This window comes from Lithobates pipiens, unplaced genomic scaffold (genome assembly GCF_037356315.1).
Source record: "Lithobates pipiens isolate NorthernLeopardFrog02 unplaced genomic scaffold, aLitPip1_a1.2 Scaffold_18, whole genome shotgun sequence".
Lineage (NCBI taxonomy): Eukaryota > Metazoa > Chordata > Amphibia > Anura > Ranidae > Lithobates > Lithobates pipiens.
This window is the reverse complement of record NW_027507758.1, coordinates 366,615,713-366,640,925: the sequence shown is the minus strand read 5'-3', so window position 1 is coordinate 366,640,925 and position 25,213 is coordinate 366,615,713. Positions and strand designations below refer to the sequence as shown.

General features: G+C 43.3%; 1 protein-coding gene across 1 annotated transcript in view; it reads left to right on the top strand.

Annotated features, from left to right (window-relative positions):
- The window catches only part of LOC143986725 (uncharacterized), a 147,150-nt gene that overhangs the window by 66,539 nt on the left and 55,398 nt on the right, over positions 1–25,213 (top strand). Inside the window, 9 exon segments of the mRNA XM_077485132.1 lie at positions 8,017–8,280; positions 11,355–11,486; positions 14,521–14,705; positions 14,893–15,073; positions 15,166–15,291; positions 16,261–16,383; positions 16,712–16,831; positions 20,202–20,327; positions 22,455–22,574. Of these exon segments, the coding sequence (XP_077341258.1) occupies positions 8,017–8,280; positions 11,355–11,486; positions 14,521–14,705; positions 14,893–15,073; positions 15,166–15,291; positions 16,261–16,383; positions 16,712–16,831; positions 20,202–20,327; positions 22,455–22,574 (1,377 nt within the window).

The following is a 25,213-nucleotide window of genomic DNA, read 5'->3' as shown; positions in this document are numbered from 1 at the left end:
TATACCAATGAAGGACTGCTGCAGTATAGGGCAGCGGTCAGCAGTAGTGCACGGCAACCCTATGTATTGTGGACCGATAGCGGTCCTTACAGAACAGCAGACTGTACTGCACTCAGGCCTATGTACCGTAGCACCCTATACCAAGTTACCAGTCCTTATAAAAACTTTTGTGGACCAAGCAGGTTGTGTGTTAGTGTTTAGCAGACTGTGCGTCAGTCCCTATACCGCTGAAGGACTGCTGCAGTATAGGGCAGCGGTCAGCAGTAGTGCACGGCAACCCTATGTATTGTGGACCGATAGCGGTCCTTACAGAACAGCAGACTGTAACGCACTCAGGCCTATGTACCGTAGCACCCTATACCAAGTTACCAGTCCTTATAAGAACTTTTGTGGACCAAGCAGGTTGTGTGTTAGTGATTAGCAGACTGTACGTCAGTCCCTATACCAATGAAGGACTGCTGCAGTATAGGGCAGCGGTCAGCAGTAGTGCACGGCAACCCTATGTATTGTGGACCGATAGCGGTCCTTACAGAACAGCAGACTGTACCGCACCCAAGCCTATGTACCGTAGCACCCTAGACAGACCAAGTTACCAGTCCTGATAAAGAGCTTTGTGGAACAAGTGAGTTGTGAATGATTAGCAGACTGCAGCAGAAGGGCAGCAGTCAAGTATAATATTCTTTCTATATTTGGAAGAAAGAATATTATACGTGTACAAGCCTATTACCGTACCACTGATACCAGTCCTGAAAAGAACCTTTGTGGAACTAATAGTAACAGCAAGTCTTTAAAATTATCCTCACTGCCTGACACACTGCTTCCTGCCTGTCCCTATACAAATTGGCAAAAAAGAGTAGGCTGGAACGATTAGCTGGAACAGCTCTTTTGTGGACCTGATAGTAACAGCTAATGATGATGATGATGATGATGATGAAGAAAGACTAATCTGGCTGAGCTGTCCCTAAAATAGCAGCATACAGCGCTCTGTCCCTTTATCTAAACTGACAAAAGAAACTCAGGCTGCTGACCTAACACCTATACCAGTCCTGAAAAGAACTTTTGTGTACCAAATAGCTAGCGTTTTCTCTGTCCCTACTCCACACAGGATCCTTTCCCTACAGTGACAGAAGAAAGAATGTAAAATGGCCACCGGATCGGGTGTATTTATAGGTTAGGGGGAATGTCCAAGTGTCCATGAGCTGTCATGTCTCAATTGGTTGTCCTGTAACACATGATAAACGTGTCACGAAAGGTTAAAGTTCTTGTATACATTAAACACGTAAGTCCGCCGGGGCGAACGACGGAAAAAGGCGTTCGAACCCGCGGACGGCGAAAGTCGGAAATTCGCCGCGAAACGACCGCCGGGCGAACCGTTCGGCCATCACTACTCCCCTGATCCTGTCCTGGTGCCGTAGTCGCACAGGTATGGCCAACGTTGAGTTCCACCTGGTGGGCATGTCACATATAAGGCGGTTCTTGGGCAGGTTCAACTCCTTTTGGAGCTCAGCCAGCCGAGCACAGGCATTAAATGATCAGCGGAAATGCACACAGACTTTCCTGGCCTGCTTCAGGACATCCTGTAAGCCCGGGTACCTGCCCAAGAACCGCTGCACCACCAGGTTAAGGACGTGAGCTACACAGGGCACATGGGTCAGTTGTCCCTGTCGGAGGGCGGAGAGGAGGTTGGTGCCATTGTCACAAACCACCATTCCTGGCTTAAGCTGGCGTGGCATCAACCACCTCTCGGCCTGCCCCTGCAGAGCTGACAAAACATCCGCCCCAGTGTGGCTCCTGTCCCCCAAACAAACCAGCGCAAGCACGGCATGGCATTGTTTTGCCTGCGTACTTGCGTAGCCCCTGGAACGCCTACGGAGCACCGCTGGTTCTGAGGACAGAGCACTGGAAGAGGCCATGGAGGAAGAAGAAGAGGAGGGGGTGGAGGAGAGAGGTGTGTCACAACCAATAGTAGCATTTTGGAGGCGTGGTGGCGGAACAACCTCCAACACTACTGCACCTTGTCCTGCATCCTTCCCAGCTGCCAGAAGAGTGACCCAATGGGCCGTGAAAGACAGGTAACGTCCCTGTCCATGCCTGCTGGACCATGAGTCAGCGGTAATATGCACCTTACCGCTGACCGCCCTGTCCAGCGAGGCAAGGACATTGCCTTCCACATGCCGGTAGAGAGCCGGAATCGCCTTCCATGAGAAAAAGTGGCGTTTGGGGACCTGCCACTGAGGAACCGCACATTGTACAAACTCACGGAAGGGGGCCGTGTCTACCAACTGAAAAGGCAGCAGTTGAAGTGCTAGCAATTTAGCCAAGCTAGCATTCAACCGCTGGGCATGTGGATGGCTGGGAGTGAACTTCTTTCGCCGGTCCAGCAGCTGGGGCAGGGACATTTGCCTGCTATTATCGGACGTGGGTGTACTGCTAGCAGAGTGCCTGGAAGCACTTGGCTGTGACACACCTAATTCTACACCTTCATTCCTCTCAGAGCAGGTTTCAGAGAGGACTGAAGGTCTAGTGGGGTTGGAAATGCCAGCTGATGAGGAGCAAGGAGAGGTCCGCTTTGTTCTTTGGTGTGGGTCTTTGAGGTACGCTTGCCAACGAGCTGCATGGCAGGTCAACATATGTCTGGTCAAGCATGTGGTGCCCAAGTGGCTGATGTTTTGGCCACGCGAGATACGCTTGAGACATATGTTGCAAATAGCAGCGGTGCGATCTGATGCACTCGTCTCAAAAAAGGCCCACACCAAAGAACTTTTAGAATAACGCGCAGAGGCAGCGCCCTGCACAGGCAGAGCTCTGCGGTGTGATTCAGTCGGTGTGCTGCCCATAAGCTGGCCCCCGGAGGGCATCCTGCCTCGTTGGACATGTGACTCCTCCTCCTCCTCTCTCCTACCAGGCACCCACGTGGAGTCAGTGCCCTCATCATCCCCTCCATCTTCATCGCTGTAGCAAACCTGGCAATATGCTGCAGCTTGTGGAACATGACTGCCAGATTGCTGTCCTTCTTGAGCATCCCCTCTCTCTGCATTCACGCTACTGCCTTCCTCTAGCTGAGTGTCATCATCAGAGCCTACAAAACACTGGGCATCCTCCTGGAGCATGTACCCAACACTGTGCTCAAAGAGTTCAGGAGACTCCTCAGGAGGATGTGGTGGGTCTAGGGAAGGAGTCACTGATGATGACATTGAGAGGAGGGAAGACGATGCGTTGGCAGCTGCTTTGCTAGTACCCTGAGACTGGGTGAGAGAGGATTAAGAGGATGAAGAGGGCTTGGTCATCCACTCTACCAAGTCGTTGGCATGTTGCGGTTCAACATGTCCAGCTGCCGAAAAGAAGGACAAGCGTGTTCCATGGCCACGTGCTGATGACAATGCACCGTGTCCATGACCAGCACTGTTGTCTCTAGACACAGAGCCTGCTTGCCTTCTTTTATTGGCTTGCGCCTGTCTGCCTCTCCTTGCTGGCCTTCTAGACATGGTAATGGCCTGAAGGGAGTTGGGTAAAACAGCAGTTAGGTAGTGTATATTGTGCTGGAGGCACACAACACCCACTAACTCCTGCAGATGCCTTTATTATAGAACACCAGAGATAAAGGGGTATACTGTAATGGAGTCACAGAACACCCACTAAGCCCTGCAGATGGCTCTATTAGAGAACAGCAATAAAGGGTAGATACAGGTGTATATTGTGCTGGAGGCACACAACACCCACTAACTCCTGCAGATGCCTTTATTATAGAACACCAGAGATAAAGGGGTATACTGTAATGGAGTCACACAACACCCACTAAGCCCTGCAGATGGCTCTATTAGAGAACAGCAATAAAGGGTAGATACAGGTGTATATTGTGCTGGAGGCACAAAAAACCCACTAACTCCTGCAGATGCCTTTATTATAGAACACCAGAGATAAAGGGGTATATACAGATGTATACTGTGCTGTGCTGGAGGCACACACAACTTCCCATAACTCCTGCAGATGGCAAGTGGGCTCAAATAGAGAAGAGCTATGTAGGTTGATATAGCGGTGTGTACTGGGTACAGAGCACGCAGACAGCACGCACAAGCTCCTAACACTACTGACTGCAAGCTCTATTATAAAAGATAGATCACTAGCTATATAGGTGAGGTGAATATAGCGGTGTATACTGCGGTCAGGGCACGCAGACAACAACCACTATAGAAGAGCAAGATCGAAAATTGGCCGATAACGATCGGTGTGTACTGTGTTGAAGGTACACAGAACACCCACTAACTGCTTCAGACGCCAACACACTACACAAGGCCGCCGCGCTGGCGGCCTTATATAGTGTGGGGCGTGTACTACACAGCCTGAGCTATGATTGGCCACAGACAGGCATCCTGCTTGTGGCCAATCATGGCTATCCTCGCTGCTGGTGCTTTGATTGGCCAAGCATGCGGGGTCACAGTGCATGCTTGGCCAATCATGAGCCAGCAACGCACTGCGATGACGCAGTGCATTGTGGGCCGTGAGCGCCACACGAATTTGGCGCGAATGGCCCATAATGTTCGGAATTCGCCGAACGGGCGAACAGCCGATGTTCGAGTCGAACGTATGTTCGACTCGAACACGAAGCTCATCCCTAGTGAGGAGTACAAAGACAAGTGTGTCTTGTCTAAAGTCAAGCATGGTAGTGGGAGTGTCATGGTCTGGGGCTGCATGAGTGCTGCCAGCACGGGGGAGCTACAGTTCATTGAGTGAACCATGAATGCCAAAATGTACTGTGACATACTGATGCAGAGCATGATCCCCTCCCTTTGGAGACTGGGCCGCAGGGCAATATTCCAACATAACGACCCCAAACACACCTCCAAGAGGACCACTGCCTTGCTAAAGAAACTGAGGGTAAAGGTGATGGACTGAAATGAGAGAGGAAATAGACTTGGCTCTATACCATTTTAGACTCAAAGTAAATAAATAATTACAATTTGCAAGATTTTCCAGCATGCTGGTAAGTAATAAAAAATTAGTAATTAAAAGTACACGAATAATAGTGAAAACCTCTCTGTGTAATGCCTAATAGTAATCTGTAGTAATTATTCTTATATATGTATGCTTATCAATAGATGTCAATAAACCATAAAAATCAATAAACCATAAAAATCAATGAGCCATAGAAAAACTAATGGAACATGCAATTCCTATATTACAATATTAAAGTGCAAGTGCCAGTGAACAAACTTGTGCCAGTGTTAGAATGCACAGAATTCAATTGCAAAAAAACAAAAATAAAAATAAAAATAAATAACCATTCAATTATCTATTTTGCATATCATATGTCCATTTGTGCACCTGTGATGAAAAGTCCGTGAATGGATGGAATAAAAATATAAAAATTAATAATGAATATTAAAATGGAAAACATGTGATAAAAAATTGATTATAAAATTGATGATAAAAATAGTGAAAAAAACTGTGAAAAAATGGTGAAAAAATGGTGAAAAAAATAGTGAAAAAAGTGGTGAATATTCTTCTATAAGTGGGGGGGGGGGGGGTGACTTAAACTGTTGCTCCCGGTGCTCGGTGACCACTTATGTAATTGCTCTCACCAGAGGTATAGCCCCGTCCGGGGTGGATCAGCCTCCACAGTATAAGCCACTGTGTTGCTTTCTGGCTTGCCTCTGCTGTGGTTCTGGGAGCCCCTCGTTCCTCCATTGGTATAGCGTGCCACGTTATATGCAACAAGGAAGAGGCATATCCATGGTGTAGTACGTTTATAATTTACTTATATAAGAATATTCACCATTTTTTTCACTATTTTTTTCACTATTTTTTCACCATTTTCTCACAGTTCTTTTCACTATTTTTATCATCAATTTTATAATTAATTTTTTATCACATTTTTTCCATTTTAATATTCATTATTAATTTTTATATTTTTATTCCATCCATTCACGGACGTTTCGTCACAGGTGCACAAATGGACATATGATATGCAAAATAGATAATTGAATGGTTATTTATTTTTATTTTTATTTTTGTTTTTTTGCAATTGAATTCTGTGCATTCTAACACTGGCACAAGTTTGTTCACTGGCACTTGCACTTTAATATTGTAATATAGGAATTGCATGTTCCATTAGTTTTTCTATGGCTCATTGATTTTTATGGTTTATTGATTTTTATGGTTTATTGACATCTATTGATAAGCATACATATATAAGAATAATTACTACAGATTACTATTAGGCATTACACAGAGAGGTTTTCACTATTATTCGTGTACTTTTAATTACTAATTTTTTATTACTTACCAGCATGCTGGAAAATCTATGCAAATTGTAATTATTTATTTACTTTGAGTCTAAAATGGTATAGCGCCAAGTCTATTTCCCCTCTCATTTCATTTCATTGTTTCACCCACATTGGGTGGAAATTTAAATAGAGGCCACTCTTACCAGAACTATACCCAACAGCTCCATAGCGCGACCTTACCCCCCCCTTCTTGCTCTTAAAGGTGATGGACTGGCCAACCATGTCTCCAGACCTAAATCCAATTGAGCATCTATGTGACATCCTCTAATGGAAGGTGGAGGAGTGCAAAGTCTCTACCCTCCACCAGCTCTGTGATGTCATCATGAAGGAGTGGAAGAGGACTCCAGTGGCAACCTGCAAAGCTCTGGTGAACTCCATGCCCAGGAGGGTTAAGGCAGTGCTGGAAAATAATGGTGGCTATACAAAATATTGACACTTTGGGCACAATTTGGACATTTTCACTTAGGGGTGTACTCACTTTTGGTGCCAGTGGTTTAGACATTAATGGCTGTGTGTTGAGTTATTCTAAGGGGACAGCAAATTTACACTGTTATACAAGCTGTACACTCACTACTTTACATTGTAGTAAAGTGAATTTTTTTCAGTGTTGTCACATGAAAGGATGTAATAAAATATTTACAAAAATGTGAGGGGTGTACTCACTTTTGCGCGATACTGTACACACATATATATATATATATAATATATATATTGGGGGTTGTTTAACTCAAGTGTAGCACCCGCTAGCGGAGACCAGTCCACACACACAGAACATTCCTTTTCAGGGCTTTTTGGCCCACTTTTATTAAAGAAAATCAAAGTTCCATAAATGAAAACAAAAGTGGTTTGCCTCGCAGGGGTTTTTCACTGACAGCAACAAATAAAAGGATGTTCAGCCTCCTGGCTTACACATGCAGCATTGCAAAAATACCAAGCCACCTGGCTCTCTTTAGCAGTCGATGCACCACTGCTCAGGCTCCCACATGGAGCTCTCCTGACTATTGTCAGCAACCTCAGACTTAGGTCTCTGGCTTACACAGTGCACACCTGCACTCTCTGGCTTCTCCCTTGCAATCCTGGACTCCTTGGAAGGGTGTAGCCCAGAACCATGGTCAGGTGTCTAGAAATAGTCCAACACACACCTGCCCAGTCAGTGTGCTGGTGAATCCCAAAATCTGGACCCAGGACTGGGGATTTCATCCCACCCAGATCACTAAGAAATCCCTGGGCTCCAGATCCCAAAACAGATTTTAGTAAATAATGAGGAAACTGAAAAGTCAGTTTCCTCCCAATATTGCAAGCTCCCTGGAGCCCCTCAACCCGCCTGGTTGAAAATTCTGGGTACATACACTGGTGGGGTACCACACTACCATAATATATATTATATATATACTCTTTGCACAAAAAAGAACCTTCAGGCTGCTGGATATGTAGTTTTAACTATAATTTTAGTAAGTTTTCTATGTTTAATAAAAAAAAAGTTATTTCAAATTTTACCACTAAGAACCTGGCTTGCAATACAGTGTAGAACAAAATATAATTATAATCTTTATGTAATGTTCTGATCCTCTCTAAGCAACTAAAGCAGACTGAGGTGTAATAAGAATATAATTGTTGTTATATTCTGTTATATAACAGTTGTAGTTATATAACGGTTATATAACTGTTGTCTTTTTTTTGTATTTTTTTTTTCAGTTTAATTAATTATCCTTATGCACATTTGATTTTTTAGGGAAAACAACACCTGAAGATACGGTATTCCTATACAACACAACTAGTGAAGAAACCTGGTACACTTACAACAACAATAGTTTTCTACCAAAGTTCCTTGATGATCTGCTTTTGTCCAGTGACCCTGCATTTCTCCAGAAAGCAAACAGCACTTGTGGTGGAAATACAGACTGTCTCTTTGATATTCTGAGCACTGGAGACTTCGCTATAGGATTGGCCACTAAGACTAGTAATTCTTTATACAGTGAGATGAGATCTCAGATGGGTAAGTGTAACAATCAAGCAAGCCTCGGGAGAAAGTTTCATTACCTTCTTTTCTAAAAGGTACAGATAGAAGGTAGCTGTCAGACACATCAGTTGCTGAAAGCATGAGAGTGATAGTAACAGGTGGGCATGAAAAAGCAGGTACAGGGCTACTTTGTGGCACTCCACTGGTATAACACACCTACTTTTGATCATTCTTGCCTTGGCTATGTACAGTTTTTCTTACGGTTTATAGTTATATTGCAATGCAACTTCTATGACTGGATGTATAACCCTGTCTTGTGTTAGTCTAAATAAAGAATAAAAAAAAGAAAAAAACAGGTACACACAAAAAAAAAACAAGTAAACACAGAGAAGTCAGCACTGTAAATCATATGTTGTTCAAATCCAGTGATAAAATTGTAGTAATGCCAATAAATATCATAAGTAAGAACAAGCCAAGCCGGCCTTACCCTCCCTTCCCAGTTATGTTCTATAATTAAAGTGGTTATTAAAGCAGAGTTCCAGGCTTTTTACGTTTATTAAAAGTCAGCAGCTACAAAAAGTGTAGGTGCTTACTTTTAGAAAACAATTACCTGTTCAATGGTCCAGCGATGCGGCTGAACGGAGTGTTGCTCTTCTCCTCTCTGCTGTTGCCTCCACTGCCACTCTGGACACCCGGCCATGACAGCTTTTGGCTCCCGGAGTGGACAGGCGACCTCCTGGGACCTGTCACATGTGCCAGGAGATTGCCTAGAGGGAGAGGCCGCCTAAAGTGAAAGGAGGAGTCGCCTTGGCGGTCCCTGGGCGGAAGGAGGAAGTGGGACAGGAAGTCCCACTCCTAACGAAGCCCCCACTCCCCCCCAAAAAATCCATGCCAAATGTGGCATGTAAGGGGGTGAGGAGTGCTTAAAGCGGAAGTTCCACTTTTGGGTGGAACTCTGCTTTAACCCATTCTGCTAACTTTATATAACCCTGTTTGTTCCTTAATGACAGGTGCTCCTGTCTCTTTGTTTTATAAAAAAAATGCCTTCTATACCTGGTTTCAGAGCACTGCTTGGCGCTCACATGACCGGACAACTCTCTCCTCTCCCCATCTGACAGCTGCAGTGTGCGGGGCTGAGATTCCCACCCTGACATCAGTTGGGATGAAAGGAGGTGATAGCCGGCAGGTCACGCGAGTGTTGTGTGGCGCTGTGGCATCAGGTATAGAAGGCATTTTTTTTATAAAACAGAGACAGGAGCACCTGCCATGAGGAAACAAGGAGGATTATATACAGTACTGTAAGATATTCAAAGTTAATTCAACAGCAGGACGGGGGGGGGGGGGGCGAGCACTTGATACAGAGCTGACAGGCAGGGAAGGTGGGGGGAGAATGGACAGTGGAGGACAGGAGAGCTGCGGGTGACATGAGAGAGAAGTGACTCAAGGTCAGTTGCTGAATTAGCATAATGGAAGTCCCATATGATAATAAGGATAGTAAATAGTTAATGTAGTCTATACATCAGTCCATCAGTAGTTATTAAAGTTCATGAGAAATAAAGGTGGCAGCTGTCCTCAGAGTATAGCCAGCTTTGTTTTAAAAACAAACAGGGGAGAGAGAAGGAAGCACCACCTAAGTTTAGAAATTAAAAGATCATTTATTAAACAAGGATAAAACACACTTAAAAGATGTAAACTGGTATCAAGCTCAGCAAAGCGGAGGGGAGGGGGGATTCTACCTCGGTCAGCCCTTCAGATTTCGTGCTGTCCACGGGGATGTGACATTTAGGTGCAGGTTCATAATACACCGTGCTCAGTTTACAGAGGGGAAGGGCAGAACCAGACAGAATCAACCAGGTTTTTTAGGTGATACAGGGGGCCAAATTACACAGCACAGGCACTGTGCTATATAACATTCTTTGAAGGAACAGGATCTTTTTTTTTTTTTTTTAGGGTAACAAACACTTTAACCCACTGAAATATGCCCCTCATCAATAGCAAAAAAATAACAATGCATATGTTATTTATAAAAAAAATTGAGCTCTCGCTCTTCTTTTAAAATGTATTATCAGTTCTTAATTTTTACTTATGGTGTTGTCATGCACGAGTTTGCCTCAAATCAGGAAACACAGTTATAAGTATACAAAGTAAAACTAAAAAGTACTCAATATACAACCCTGTGACACCCCTGTATTGAGAATCAGCATTGAGGAGTGATGTTGTCTAATCTTAACAGTCTGGACCAATTAGGCTGGGTTCACACTATTGCGATGTGAGACATTACATGAGATTGTCTGCATTGCTGTGCAGATCACATGCGATATCTGTGCGATTCAAATTCAGCCATACAGAGTGTATGGCTGAATTCACATCACATTTAGACAAAAATGGTGCAGGACCCTTTTTTTGGCCTGCACTGGAATTGGATCACATGGATGTTCACATATGTAGGCATTTTTGGGGACTTTGCAGAAAACTGAAAGTGCAGATAATGCATACATTCTTAAAGCGGAGTTCAACCCAAAAATGGAAATTCCGCTTTAAGTGAAGGTGATTGAAAAAAAAGATGTCATTTTAGAGGATTCCAGCTCCTGCTTCCTCCCAGTGCACCGCGGCACCAGAAGGGAGATCACCTCTCCGCCTCCCTCTCGGCAATTATCTGGAACACATCACAGGTCCCAGATGATTGCCCGGCTAGTCATGGCATGTCTCGCACATGCACAGTGCGCGCCCAGCTGTGAAGCCACAGCCAGGTGCCCACAGTGATAATGACAGCGCTGCAGAGAGAAGGGGGGGGCGAGCAGGGCTTTGCTCCTCCGCATCACTGGACCCTGGGACAGGTAAGTGTCTGATTATTAAAAGTCAGCAGCTGCAGTATTTCTAGCTGATGACTTTAATTTTTTTTTATTTATTTTTTTTAAAGCTTAAATCCGCTTTAACTGCAGAACATATTTGTTATGGGAATCCACAGTTCTACTTAAAAAAAAAACACAATAGCGGGGGTAGAATTACTGAAAAACACAGTACTTAACATGAAAGCTTTTACTATGACTGATTGTAATACTTGTAATACTAACACAATTTTGTGTTTTTTTTTTCCCCTTTTTATGTAGTCTCTTTTCCTCCAAATATCTCTGGCCCTGCAACTATCATGGGTTCCTTGGGTGAACAAGTCCTTATTAGTTACTCTGCTGAAGACTCTGTGTTCATTCTGGAACCAGAATCCAGTGACCTCATCATTTCAGGTATGACATCCTTATAATGAATAATTACTCCAGCACATAATTGGTTATTTGATGTGAACATGGTTTCATTTTACTTCACTTTACTTTGCATTTCAAGTACAACTAAATTATCCTGTATGCCATTCTACACTAGTACCAAATCCCAGTTACTATGCACACAAGCCTCATAAAGTAAACAAAAAATCAGCAGTGACATGACTGATAGCCATGATCCCTGCAACATTTTCCCATCCTACTGTAGTGCACATAGGTACAGCCTCAAAGGGGTTGTAAAGGTTTGTGTTTTTTAACCCTAATGCATCCAAGTTTGTTTTTCTTCTTCACTGATGTACTCTGATGAGGCTGCACTGGTGGGCACTGATAGGCAGCACTGATGGGTGCTGATAGATGGAACTGCTGGGCACTGATGAGGCAGAACTGGTAGGCACTGATGAAGAAGCATTGATGAGGAGGCACTGATAAAGCTGCACTGATAGACAGCACTGATGGGCACTGATCGGCACTGATAGGTAGCACCGATAGGTTACACTGATGAGGAGGCCTGATAAGCACTGATTGGCAGCATTGGTGGGCACCGATTGGTAGCACTGGCGACCACTAATTGGCAGCACTGGTGGGACTGAACTGATATCAGTGCCGATGTAGCTAGAACATAGTCAGTTATCGGCTTTCTTCTCTCCTCACAATGTCAGGATTGTGTTTACATCCTGTGATGTAACTGTCATTGGCTGACAGATGATCACATGGTAAAGGGCTGCTGTGATTGGCCCATTACCTCGATCTGTGATCAGCTGAGTCCAAAGGACTCAGTGATCACAGAGTGGGCCGACCTCCCCCTGCCCCAAAGCAACCCCCCCATGTTCAGGGCATGTGGCCTGGTATTGTTCATGTGGGGGGAAGGCTCTCCCGCCTCTCTTTTCTTGGCCTGCCAGGCTGCATGCTCCTATAAGGGTCCGGTATGGATTTTGAAGGGGTTCCCCTCAAAATCCATACCAGACCCAAGGTATGGATTTTTGGGGGGATTCTGTACACCTACTGTGTACAGAATGCCTTCAGGTTTACTGCAGATTGAAAAGGAAAGGTCATTTTTGATAACATTAGTTTACATCATGGCATGTAAAAGAGAAGTTACCCTCTTAAAGGAGCAGTATAGCCAAAACTCCTTTTGGGTCACAGGCAGTGGTATATTTTGGTTTTGTGCTGCCCTTAGGCAAGACTAAAGTTGGGTGCCCCATCTAAATTTGTCTTAGCCCTTCCTGTTTAAGGTCCACCCCTTAATTTGTAAATTCCACCCTTTCCTCTTTAGGTTCTGCCTCTTCCCATTAAAGTTCCACCTCTGGTGGCTACGTGGGTTCTCTGGGAGCTACATGGGTTCTCTGGTGGACTGTTTGGGGTCTCTGGTGGACTGTGTGGGATCTCTGGGAGCTATGTGAGGTCTCTGGTTGACTATGTGGAGTCTCTGGGACCTATGTGGGGTCTCTGAGAGCTATGGGAGCTATGTGGGGTCTCTGGTGGACTGTAGCAGAAAAAAAATGCATGCAAGGATGGGCTTAAGTTAAGTTAAAACCCAGCATATAACAGGCAGACTCCTCCTTTAAGAACACATGTGGAGTTGTGGAAGTCTGAATTTCCATTACAGCCCACCCTGTGAGCTTTAAGGAGAACCTCCAAAAAAAAATATAAAAAAATAAAATGTGACTGTTTGTAACCCCTGCACTTGGCTGGTAGCAGGATAAGTGAAACAACAGCGGTGGATGGAGAGGGGAGCACAGGGGATGGTGCGCCTTGGCATCCTCTGCCTTGGGTGACACTAATAACTGAGCACTTTTAAAAGAAAATAATAAAATAGAAAACAAAAAAATAAATCATTAAATAGGCACTCTTCCTTTGCAAAAATGAATTCCAAGGTCTTTGTATAAGGCCTGAATTCAGAGCCCTTTAAACACCCCCCAACCATCCATGCCACAGAGTGGGGTCCCCCTGCTAGAAAGCTAAATGGACTCTAGAGGTTCTGCTCAGAGTCCGCCTACCTGCCCATGAGTGCAAGCCTGCTTAGAGTGTTCATAGGGAGCTAGCTGTTGGCAGTAGTCCTCTGATCTGCCTCTTACAGGACACAAAATGGGGCTCCAGATCATCCTCCTCCTCCTCCACCATGAGCAGTTGTAGCTGTACCCCGACGGTAGTGGGGAAGGTGAAACAACAACGGTGGCTGGAGAGGGGAGCATAGGTGACGGTGTGCCTTGGCACTGGCACTAGGAAGCACTGCAGTCCTCATGGAGGCTCTCTCCGTTCTTGGCTGGGTGTGGAGTGTGGGCGCACAGCGGGAGCTCCAGAGGCTCCTCCAGTCTGAGTTCCAGTAGCTTGGTGCTGGACTGAATCTGGGGCAGCTGATGGTGCATCTGGTCCTGTCCTTTCTCAGAGATCTGCTGGGGGCGGCACGGCTCCCCATAAAAAAATGCTGCCCAAGGCAAACGCCTTGTTTTCCTCATGGCAAATATGCCCCTGGTCACAGGCGTGCACTTCGTTTTGCTAAAGCCCTCTGTCATCTAGATGTCTGACCAGCAGCTAGCTCAGCCTCCTCCACAGCCTGCCACTCCTGTGAGCGCTGGAGGGGCAGATAAAAGAGCAGTGTCTGACAGACACCTCTCTGTGCTCAGAGCAGACTCAAAAACCTGAGCGATCAGCTGTTTAGAGCCAGCATGGACAGTTGCAACGTCTGATCCATTTTTTTCCATTCTTGCACTTCCCTTTTGAAGTCTGTTGTTTTGGTTTAGCTACTGTACAGTTCTGTGGATTTAGTTACTTGTTTTCAATGAACTGTGATACACTGTCACTGACTCAACGCAGTTGTTTCAATATGTAGGGAATTTATTGTGTATGACATAAGGCAATCAATCAGAACTGAGGACATATGTTCACAGCTAATGCTACGGAATATTACCTTCAAATTTAGTCCAAAGAGATGTCATTTCTGGTTTCACAATAAAAGTAATATTAAAACTATACTGTTTAACATCCTTGTTATTGTTTACAGCAAATGGCACTCTCACATGGTTGCCTTCATCTTCCACACCCACATTTGCAACTGTAATAGCCAACAACTCCAAAGCCATCGCAGAGAAAGGCCTCACATTAATATTGTGTAACTGTAGCAACAACGCCACCTGTGACTATGAGAACACCGTGCTGAGGGGTCAGATGAACAACTCCAAGTTCATGGTATTGTCTGCTTTCATAAAACTTACTAGGACTTGTAACTTTTCTTTTACAGTAAAATGTCGTTGGTTCTTGAATACAGCTCATTATTACAAGCACTAAAGCTTACTGCCACTGTATAATACTTGTTATATTGCTTTTATTATTAACATACTACAATTTCACACTGTAATTAATGTTTTCTATTCAGACTGCGGGCTGCAAGTGTTCTTCTGGATGGTCAGGAGAGTTCTGTACTGAAGATTTAAATGCTTGTCTAGAGAACAGCTGTTTTAATACATCATCCTGTATAGACAATCCCGCTCCTAGTGATAACTACACGTGTTCACCTTGTCCTGATGGACTGACTGGCGATGGGATAAATTGCTATGGTGAGAATAAGACAGCAGTATACCATTTTATGTATAGTTAAATCGTAAACATGCATTACAATATAGTTTTACCTAACTCCTGTCTCTTACAGATTTTGATGAATGCTTTGCTAACGTATCCAAATGTGAGCAAATATGTATCAATACATTGTATGGGTACAACTGCTCCTGTAATACAGGCTACAGAATTGATCCAGTTGGTGCATACCGTTGTGACGGTAAGTGATTTGAATATTATTGCCCCAGCAGTGTTCTTTTCATAAGTACCCTGAGGTGGCATAAAGCATTCTGAATACATTTACTATGTCTTTAAAGAAATGAATCAGGTAATGCCAATTTTCTGTCTAGGAAATATTATAACCAGGCCCATAAAACCACTGTGTCGTATGCCATTCCATGTTATTTATATAACACATGTAAGTCAGTTCCTAGGGGAGCAGGATAGAAATGTATTAACTGCCATTTTGATAGTTGCTAAGGTTGAATAAAGACACCAGTCCATCCAGTTCAACCTGAGTGAGTGTCTACAATTGTCCCTATCCCTGTACATTGCACACTCACATCGGTCCCTACTCCCAAGGAGCCCACAATCCAAGGTCCCCTAGGGCCAATTTTGGACAGAAGCCAATTAACCTACCTGCATGTCTTTGGATTGCCATTGATGTCCTCTCCCTGAAAATGTTAATTGCCTGCTGACTCTAAGACCCCTTTCACACCAGGGCGTTTTGCAGGCGCTATAGCGTTAGAAATAGCGCCTGCAAAACGCCCTAAAGAAGCTGCACCATTGTGTGTAGTGTGAAAGCCCTGAGGGCTTTCACACTACAGCGGTGCGCTGGCAGGACGTCAGAAAAAAGTCCTGCCAGCAGCTTCTTTGGAGCGGTGAAGGAGCGGTGTGTTTACCGCTCCTCCACCGCTGCTGCCCATTGAAATCAATGGGGCAGCGCTGTAATGCCGCCGGCAAAACGCCGCTATTGCAGCGTATTGCCGGCGGTTTTAACCCTTTCGTGGCCGCTAGCGGGGGGTAAAAGTGCCCCGCTAGCAGCCGAAATGCGCTGCAAATCCGCCGCAAATCCGGCGGTAAAACGCCGCTAAAAATAGCGGCGTTTTACCGCCGACGCAAGGTGCGGTGTGGTGTGAAAGGGGTCTAAATTAAGGTATCACCATTAAACCCTTATCTGCTCTTCCAGACATTGATGAATGCATGAACAAATCAATTTGTGCTGAGAATACTGTTTGCACCAACACACCTGGAAGCTATAACTGTCAATGTGCCAGTGGCTACAATGGAGATCCAGATATCTACTGCACAGGTATGTTAACTATATTATTTTGATAAATAATGTAATCATACAGAAACAAGGTCATGCACACATGCAGAAAATGCAGTGGGATTCTTTATATTTTCAATGACTTCAGAATGTGCTTGTCTTTGATATTTAGTGAGTGATTTGTTAAAATAGTGGATTTACAAAAATGTGTCCACTCCTTAATTTATTTTGATGTAGGGATATAAAAAAAAACGTACAAACCTAATTTAACACATTTGAGCAAAATAAAAAACTTAGCATTTTTGTTTGTTTGTTTTGCATTATTGTTCTTCCTTAATTTGCTTGTTTTCTGCATTTGTTTCTGTTCCAGATATCAATGAATGTGCTACACCTTCTCTCAACAATTGTACAAGCAATTTTCTTTGTATAAACAAAAATGGCTCTTATTCCTGTGAGTGCCGCCCAGGATATTCTGGCCCCAACTGTACAGGTAAGGGAAAGCCCTCTTCTAACTCTGCATAGGGAGTAATTAAAATAATTGGTGTAACCTTTCAAAAATACTATTTTGTTTAACAATCATTCCTCTATAATGCAATATCATGTAAGTTAGTTTGACTAATCATCACTGTAATTAAACACAGTATACGCAGAATTATTATATTTTAAGAATGTGATGCATTAAAGAAAAGGAATAGTGCTTTACCATGCCAACTCTAACACCGAGAACAGTGTGCTCACATAGCCACTGATGGTTACTTCTCAATCTGTTCCAAGTGGAGAGCATTGACTGTCAGTCATCACTCTTTACTTTGCTCCTCAAGCGCTCTCTGGAGTGCCAGCCTGGGATGAAGACAGGCATTGCTGACATCGGCTCTCAGCCATTCTATGAAGAGCCAGCTACCACTCAACCAGCATGGTGGATCCCAACAGTGTTGCTGAGATCCTTCCCAAGCCTGGCACAGCTCTGCCCCATCAGCTAATAGTGAGCAATATCTGTTATCAGCTTATTCTGGTTCACAGGGGAACAAAAGTAAATGTACTCCTGGAACCCACAAGAGAAGTATGACCAGAAAAGTTGTGAATATGCATCTCTAATCCAGCCTGTTTTTTTAGCTTTTAATTTAATAAGTAATGGTTAAAATTTTAGCTTTTTCTGTCTGTATGTAAGCAGGTGATGTCTACTTTCTACACTATAGGTGGCATTCAATGGCAGCGGCATTGCAGAGGAAGAGGAAGTCAAGAGGAACATGGTTTCTCTATGGTTTCCTGGGTCACTGGCGAAGCTATCCAGTTGGATGCTGCCACCCCATGTGACTCTGGTGGCCATCTTTAGTCTAGCAAGATCTATTTAAGACCCTGGCCCCCCAGGATTGGCATGCATTTAGCGGTTGGGTAGTGTAGGCACAGGTAACCTCTCTGTCAGGGACAGTTAACAGCGGTAGGGAGAGGTTCCAGACAAGTAGGGAAAGCATAGGAACATGCCATCCTTCCTGGAAGCCTCACATTTGGGTACGGGCCGGTAAGGTCATATTCCACCTCTCCAGACAGACTGTTGGCACATCCAAGACCTGCTCTGCTACACATTGCTGTTATATATTGTGAGTGTTGCCAGTTGGATGTCTTCCTGCCAGTGCTTGTTCTGTTTCCTGCAAATGGACTGAGTGTTTACTGCTGCCGTAACACGCTGCACCTCCCCATATTTAGGCCAGCTGTCAACAGAACAGGAAGTGAGGAGAAATCTAGCTAACAGGGATCCAATAGCATTAAGGATACTGCTTATTAGAGTGGTAGAAGAAGGCTAAAACCTCTGTTAACATTGAAATGCTGCTTGTGTCCCCGCTGATGGTTTTTACCAGGCTTTAGGTTGTAATTTTATTGTGAGTTGTACTCTAACAATATAGGAGAGTGAAGAATGGAATAAAACTTTTTAGCCAAGTGATTTTTCTTATTATGATCTTAAAGAGAAAGTAAACCCCTTCAAACCACTTTGACCTACAGGTAAGCCTAGATTAAGGCTTACCTGTAGGTCCAAGCAATATCTCCTAAACCTATATGGTTTAGGAGATATTTGCCCGAAAATGGGCACCGCTGTCTACGGCGCATGCGCCGTAGACAGCGGCGCGCAGGCGCACTAAATGCGGCAAGTCCAAGAATGGATTTGCCTAATTTGTCGACTCCCGTGCGCATGCGCGGGAGTGACGTCATCGCGGCTTCGCCGAATGGCAGCGTCGGAGCTGCGAGACGCGACTCCCGTGCGCATGCGCGGGAGTGACGTCATCGCGGCTTCGCCGCTGTCATTGGTCGGAGCTGCGAGACGCCACCAGCAAGATGGACGCGCAGGACTACAGGGATCAGCGGCGACTTCGCTGGCTCCTGTGTCAGGTAAGTGACACATAATGAGCTACTATGCGATGCATAGTAGTCCATTATGCTTTACCTTTGCAGGGAAAAAAAGAGGAAGTAAACCCATCAGGGTTTACTTCCTCTTTAAGGTGCCAACAGGGCAACACCCTGGTGGGCTACACTCAATTCCAGAATAACCAGTTGAGCATCTCAAAAACACTGTCATGGGGAAAACAGGCAGAAGTCAGTAATGTCAGCTCTGATATTTCTCTATTGTCCAGTTCTCCTTCATTCTTGACAGCAAGAATAAAAGGACACATACAAGAAGTCAAGAAGGCGATATCTAAATGATACTTTTTCCAAATCCACTAACATATAGCAATTTCAAGAAGGAATCTTTAGCTAGATTTCCGTAGGATATGATATTATCATTCACTCTCCACTGCTATGCCCTGTACACACTGTCGGACTTTCCGATGGAAAATGTGCGATCAGCTCGGTTTGTCGGAAAATCCGATCGTGTGTGGGCTCCATCTGACTTTTTCCTTCGGAATTTATGACACACAAAGTTTGAGAGCTGGATCTAAAATTTTCCGACAACAAAATCCAATTTAAATTCCAATTGTGTGTAGACAAATTTCCGACGGACAAAATGCCACGCCTGCTCAGAATAAATTACAAGACGAAAGCTATTGGCTACTGGCCTCTTTATAGTCCCATCATACGTGTTGTACGTCACCTTGTTCTGAACGATTCGATTTTCCGACAACTTTGTGTGACCGTGTGTATGCTAGACAAGTTTGGTCCAAAATCTGTTGGAAAAAATCAGACGAATTTTGTCGTCGGAATGTCCAACCGTGTGTACAAGGCATTAGTGTTAAGGATGACTTTAATATTTGACCAGTCAATTTTAATGTTTGCTGCTTCACCAAAGCTGCTGTTAGAAACCACAGGACCCCATACAGCCAACCTGACAGAATCTCCCCGCCCACCCCCAAATAATATGAATGAACGCAGTGATTAATCTGTACCGATCACTTACTGTGTTCATTCAGGAAAGAATGGGGCTGGTAAACATGACATATTTACTGGATCCCTTTTCCACTTTCTTTCATAAAGGATCCTTTTGTGTGCTTGTAGTTGCTGGTGGGAAGGAGAGGATGAACACAGGCAGCACTGTGGGGATAGGGGGGCACACACAGAGTCTGGGCAGCAGGGGGTAACGTATGGTGCACATGGAAAGTAATTGGAGTGGTGGGGGGACAATTACTGAAACCAATCCCTCGTATGGTACTCTCTGCAGCAGCTGAAAGACAGTGGGATGGAAAGGAGAACAAGCCCCTCCATGGCACCAATTACACTCCCTGCCCACATATGATTTGTCTTGCTGCCTGGGCCCCCCTGCTGGCCTGGGCCCCATACAAGAGCACTGGTGCTACAGATCAATACTAAATGTACAAGAAAAACATTAGTTATATACTCAAACATAGAAAATAATGATTTTTTTTTCTTGACAGATATTGATGAGTGTTCTACAGGAATCGCTGCTTGTGAGCAAATTTGCATTGATACTCTAGCTAGTTTTAACTGCTCATGTAATCCAGGTTACAGAATTAACCAACAAAATCCTTATCGATGTGAAGGTAAGAACATATGTTTCACCAGATATTCCATTATTAATATATTATTATTATTATTATCCAGATAAGTACAGTTTAAAGTGGAGTTCCACACACTTTTACAAGGTGGTCTTAAACTAAAGACCACCCCTCCTTTTGGAATATCTATTTTTTTCTTACCTACCTTTTTAGAAAGAATAAATTTACTTCCGTCCTAGATCAGCCTTGGCGCACACGTCGCGCCCTCTTCTGCGGCGAGCCTTCTTCCTTCTCCCCCTGTTGCCTTCTGGGACATGTGTGTGTCCCAGAAGACGAGCTAGCCATTCACAAAGCACCGCGTGACTCGCACATACGCAGTAGGAAACTGAGTGTGAAGCCTGAAGGAATAAAGGTACCCGCAGGCGAGCCAGTGGATGAATTGGCCTTGGGGGTGGGGGGGTGGAGGCAACATCGCAGGCTCCCGGACAGGTAAGTGTCCTTATTAAAAGTCAGCAACTACAGTACTTGTAGCTGCTGAATTTAAAAAAAAAAAAACATTTTGTGGCTGGAACTCGGCCTTAAAGGGTAACTCCACTTTTGTGGGGAAAAAAAAAAGCAAACAAAGAAAAAATAATAATGCATGTACAATTGCGATGCAAGTCATATTGTAATTGAATGTTATTAAAAATTACCTTCCCTTTTCAATCTGCAGCAGCTGTAATTTTCTATAAATGCAAAGTAATATGGCTACCTGGGGTTGTTCTGTACACAGAGTGTTTACTGACCACTCCCCAGAAACATCAATTCCTGCTTGTGTGATTGGCTCACCAATTTTCCCAAAAGTCTGCACTAAGTCAGATTTCAGGAATCCCCTGCAACAAAAATGTACTTTTTGGTGACATATTTCCAATAAGAACACGTCTAAAGGGATGCAGGCCCAGCAGCTTTCCTCATTAGTGCCCTGCAGGTGCCACAACTGACTAATAATTATGAAACCACTCCCATTAGACCCACTTAGCACAGAGGCACAAACAAACAAAAAACATGGATTTCTTCAGAATAACAAAAGGTAGGAATCTGCAACACAGGTTGTTATAATCCTTGCAAAATACATAGATCAACCAGAGGGTAATGTTTTTTTCTCAACAAAAGTGGAGTTATGCTTTAATGGTATTATATGGGAACTGCAGCAAAGATGAACCAATGTTCATATTAGCCATTCAGATGCTTTGTTTTCATACAAGATAAAACCTGTTTGTTTTTTTAAGGTGATAACTTCACTTTTGCCCCAGCGCTTTTCTCTTTTGTTAATCAGCTATATTGCAGAGAGATTATTCTGCATTTTTTCAAGAAACCACTGGGGACAATTTACTAAAGGAGCTGTAAATGTTCAAATAAACAATGAGGGTTATTTACTAAAGCTGGTGAGTGCAAAATCTGGTCCAACTCTGCATAGAAGCCAATGCGCTTCTAGTTTTTATTGCCAAAGCTTAATTGAACAAGCTAACGCTAGAATCTGATTGGCTAGAATGCACAGCTGCACCAGATTCTGAGTGAACCAGTTTTTGGAAAATATCCCCCCAATGTGACGCTGCACTTATTGCAATGATATATGTTTGTGCAAGCCAAAATGACATTATTTATTACCCTTGCACACATTTGAGTATTCATAGTGAAGACATTTTCACAATATTCACTCACCCAAGTGAACATACACTTTGCAAATTTTGGGGTGAGGAATTGGATGAATGCATGAACATATGCAGAGAATGCTGTTTGCACCAACACACCAGGAAGCTTTAACTATTAGTGTGCCAATGGCTATACTGGAGATCCATATATCTACTGCACAGGTACTGTATGTTAATTAAATTATTCTGATACATTATCTAATCATACAAATATTGGGGTCCTCATGTACAGAAAATACATTTTTTTTAATAGTTTCAATTACTTTACAAGAATGAGTTTGACTTTGATAGTTAGTAAGTGATTTACTAAAATAGTGGCTTTACAAGCATTTATCCACTGTTTAAATTAATTTTATATAGGGATATAAAAAAAATAATACATGCATAATTTAACACATTTTAGCAAAATAAAAAAACATTGCAATGTTTGTTTTCATTTTTCTTCCTTAATTTACTTTTTCTGCATATATTTCTGTTCCAGATATCAATGAATGTGATACACCTTCTCTCAACAATTGTACAAGCAATTCTCTTTGTATAAACACAAATGGCTCTTATTCCTGTGAGTGCCTCCCAGGATATTCTGGCCCCAACTGTACAGGTAAGGGAAAGCCCCTTTCTAGGTCTACACTTGGAAGATAGACCCAACTAAATTGAAATGAATTGATGCCACATCTCAAAAATATAACTTTGTTATGTTCCAATACAATGCAAAATGATGTAATCCAAATTTAACTTAAAGCTAAACACCAGGTGTGAATTGCAAACATTGGTCCAGCTATCACATTGGTGCATATCCCATACCTGATAGTCCGGTGTGGAAGTTTATGTTCATTGTAGTAGTCAGCACTATTATATTGATCACCATAGTCTTCCAAATTTCCCCACTGCACACTGACCACAGGGGTCTATCAACTCAACATTGCTGTCATTCACAAAATAACTTTTTTTAGTTAATACAAAGTGTTCTCTTAATGCAATAGGTAGATAGAAGGTAATGTTGCAATTTCAACCTCATCGAATATGAGAGTCCCCTGTATTTACTGAAAAAAATCTGAGTGTTCTGTGAATGGTGGTAGTTCCAAGCAGTGATTCCATGTGGTTAGTGTGCAGTAGGGCAACCACCTGGCACAGAACCCAGAAGATCATGGGGGTAACAGTTATAGTGCGTACTACTACAGTGATTGTTACCATCCCCAGAGGTCCCTCGGGTTAGAGATATGCATACTTACATTGGTCCGTTAACACATAGAGCTAGGTGTAATCCTTAAAGTGTTACTAAACCCACAACAGTAAAATCTGTCTGTATATGCAGTATAGCATGCTTGTTATACTCACTGTGGAATGTAAGGGGTTAATCCTCTGCATTGTGTAAAAGGCTGTTTTATCCTGTATGCACTGATCCTCCCCTCCTGCACTGTCTATCTGGGGAAAGCCAGCTAACACAGGCAGAGTAGCCAACCTGCACATGCTCAGTTGTGTCTTTTATGCTGGAGAGACAAATTACTTGTTCTCAGAGCTAGCCAGGTCACATGATATTGGCATCACGCATGTGGGAATCTCCACCTTCTTGAACTCTCAGCAATGGAGAAACTGTGCAGTTTATCACTGACCATGGTATACAGATCAGCCACAAAGGTATATAGTGGCATTTTTTTTATGTAAAAAGAAGATTTATAAGCTGTGGGCACTGTGTGGGCAGGTGAACTATTTTCATATTACTGGGTTTAGTAACACTTTAATTCTGATCTCTCCTTTTAGCCCCATATCCAATCACTGTCTATATTATGCCATCTTGACCTATGTAACATTACAAAAATATGCTCTTCTTAACCAATGACACCATCAAGCTACTGATTAATTTTCCCTTTATTTCTTCACTATTGGAACCCCCTCCTTATTAATTTACCTCTACACAAGCCATCTCTTCTGCAGTCTATCATGAATGCTTCTGCCAAGCTCATCCCCCTTACCTACTGCTCAGCTTCCAAAACCCGTTATGACAATCCCTTCACTGGCTTCAAAATTCAAAATGACTAACAACTACATATAAAGCTATCTATCCACAGCTCTGCCTCTAACTACATCACCAAGCTTGTCTCAAAATATCACCCAAATCATCCTCTTCAATTCTCCCAGGACCTCCTACTCTCTTGCTTTCTCATCACCTCTTATTATGTTCACCTCCAGCAATTTTCTAGAGCCTCTCTCATCTTTGGGAACTCTCTGCCTCAGTCTGTTCAGCTATCTCCTACTCTGTCTAACTTTCCATAAAAATGCATCTCTTCAGGAAAGCCTATTCTGCCTCTACCTAATAGATGAACTTCTACATTCTCCATCAACTCATCCTTAAACAGTCATTACCTATTTTATCACTTGACCCCTTTTGTTAGATTGTAGGCTCTCATGAGCAGGGCCCTGCTAACCATCTTGTCATGAATTATATTGTAATTCTATCCCCCTTTAAATTTCAAAGCGCTGAGCAAACTATTGGTGTTACATAAAGCCTAAAAAATGGAATAATGATAGTAATAATAATGATAATAATAATAATAATATTTTATTATTATCAGACTGGATGCAACTTAAAGTTGTAGGTAACTAGGTTACTTTTGCTCCAACTCTTTTTGCTCAGTTTTGGTAACCAGTCCTATTCCCAAGAGATTATTCTATATTATTTTAAGAAATTATTATTGTTTTTTAAAGTAGCAGTAAATGTTTTAAGTGATTGTAAAGGTTGTTTTTTTTTACATTAAAATTAAAACATATTATACTTACCTGCTCTGTGTAATTGTTTTACACACAGTTGTGCTTTACCCACCATTCTGGAGTCTCCTGCTAGAGCTGTCTGCTGCTTCTTGACGTGTGTGTCCCCATAGCATGCCCTGTGGGGGCACCCATATAGGTGCTCTCGTAAGCCAGGCTGTGCATTTCCATAGACACACAAAGAGTGGCCCAGCCCACCCCCACTACCTCCTCACAGTATTTGACTGACAGCAGCCTGTGTCCTGTGAGAGCAGAAAAAGAGAGCAGTGCTGCTGCAGATGGGGCAGTGCTGGATTGGTGGAGAAGCCAGGTAAAGGTTTGGGAGGCACAACTAGTGCGATGTTTTTTACCTTAATGCAAGGAAAGCATTAAGGTAAAAAGCCTTTAGACTTTAGATCCACTTTAACCTCCCTGGCAGTAATCCAGAGTGTGGCTCAGGGTTAAATTTCAGTACCATTAGCGGTAACCCCAATC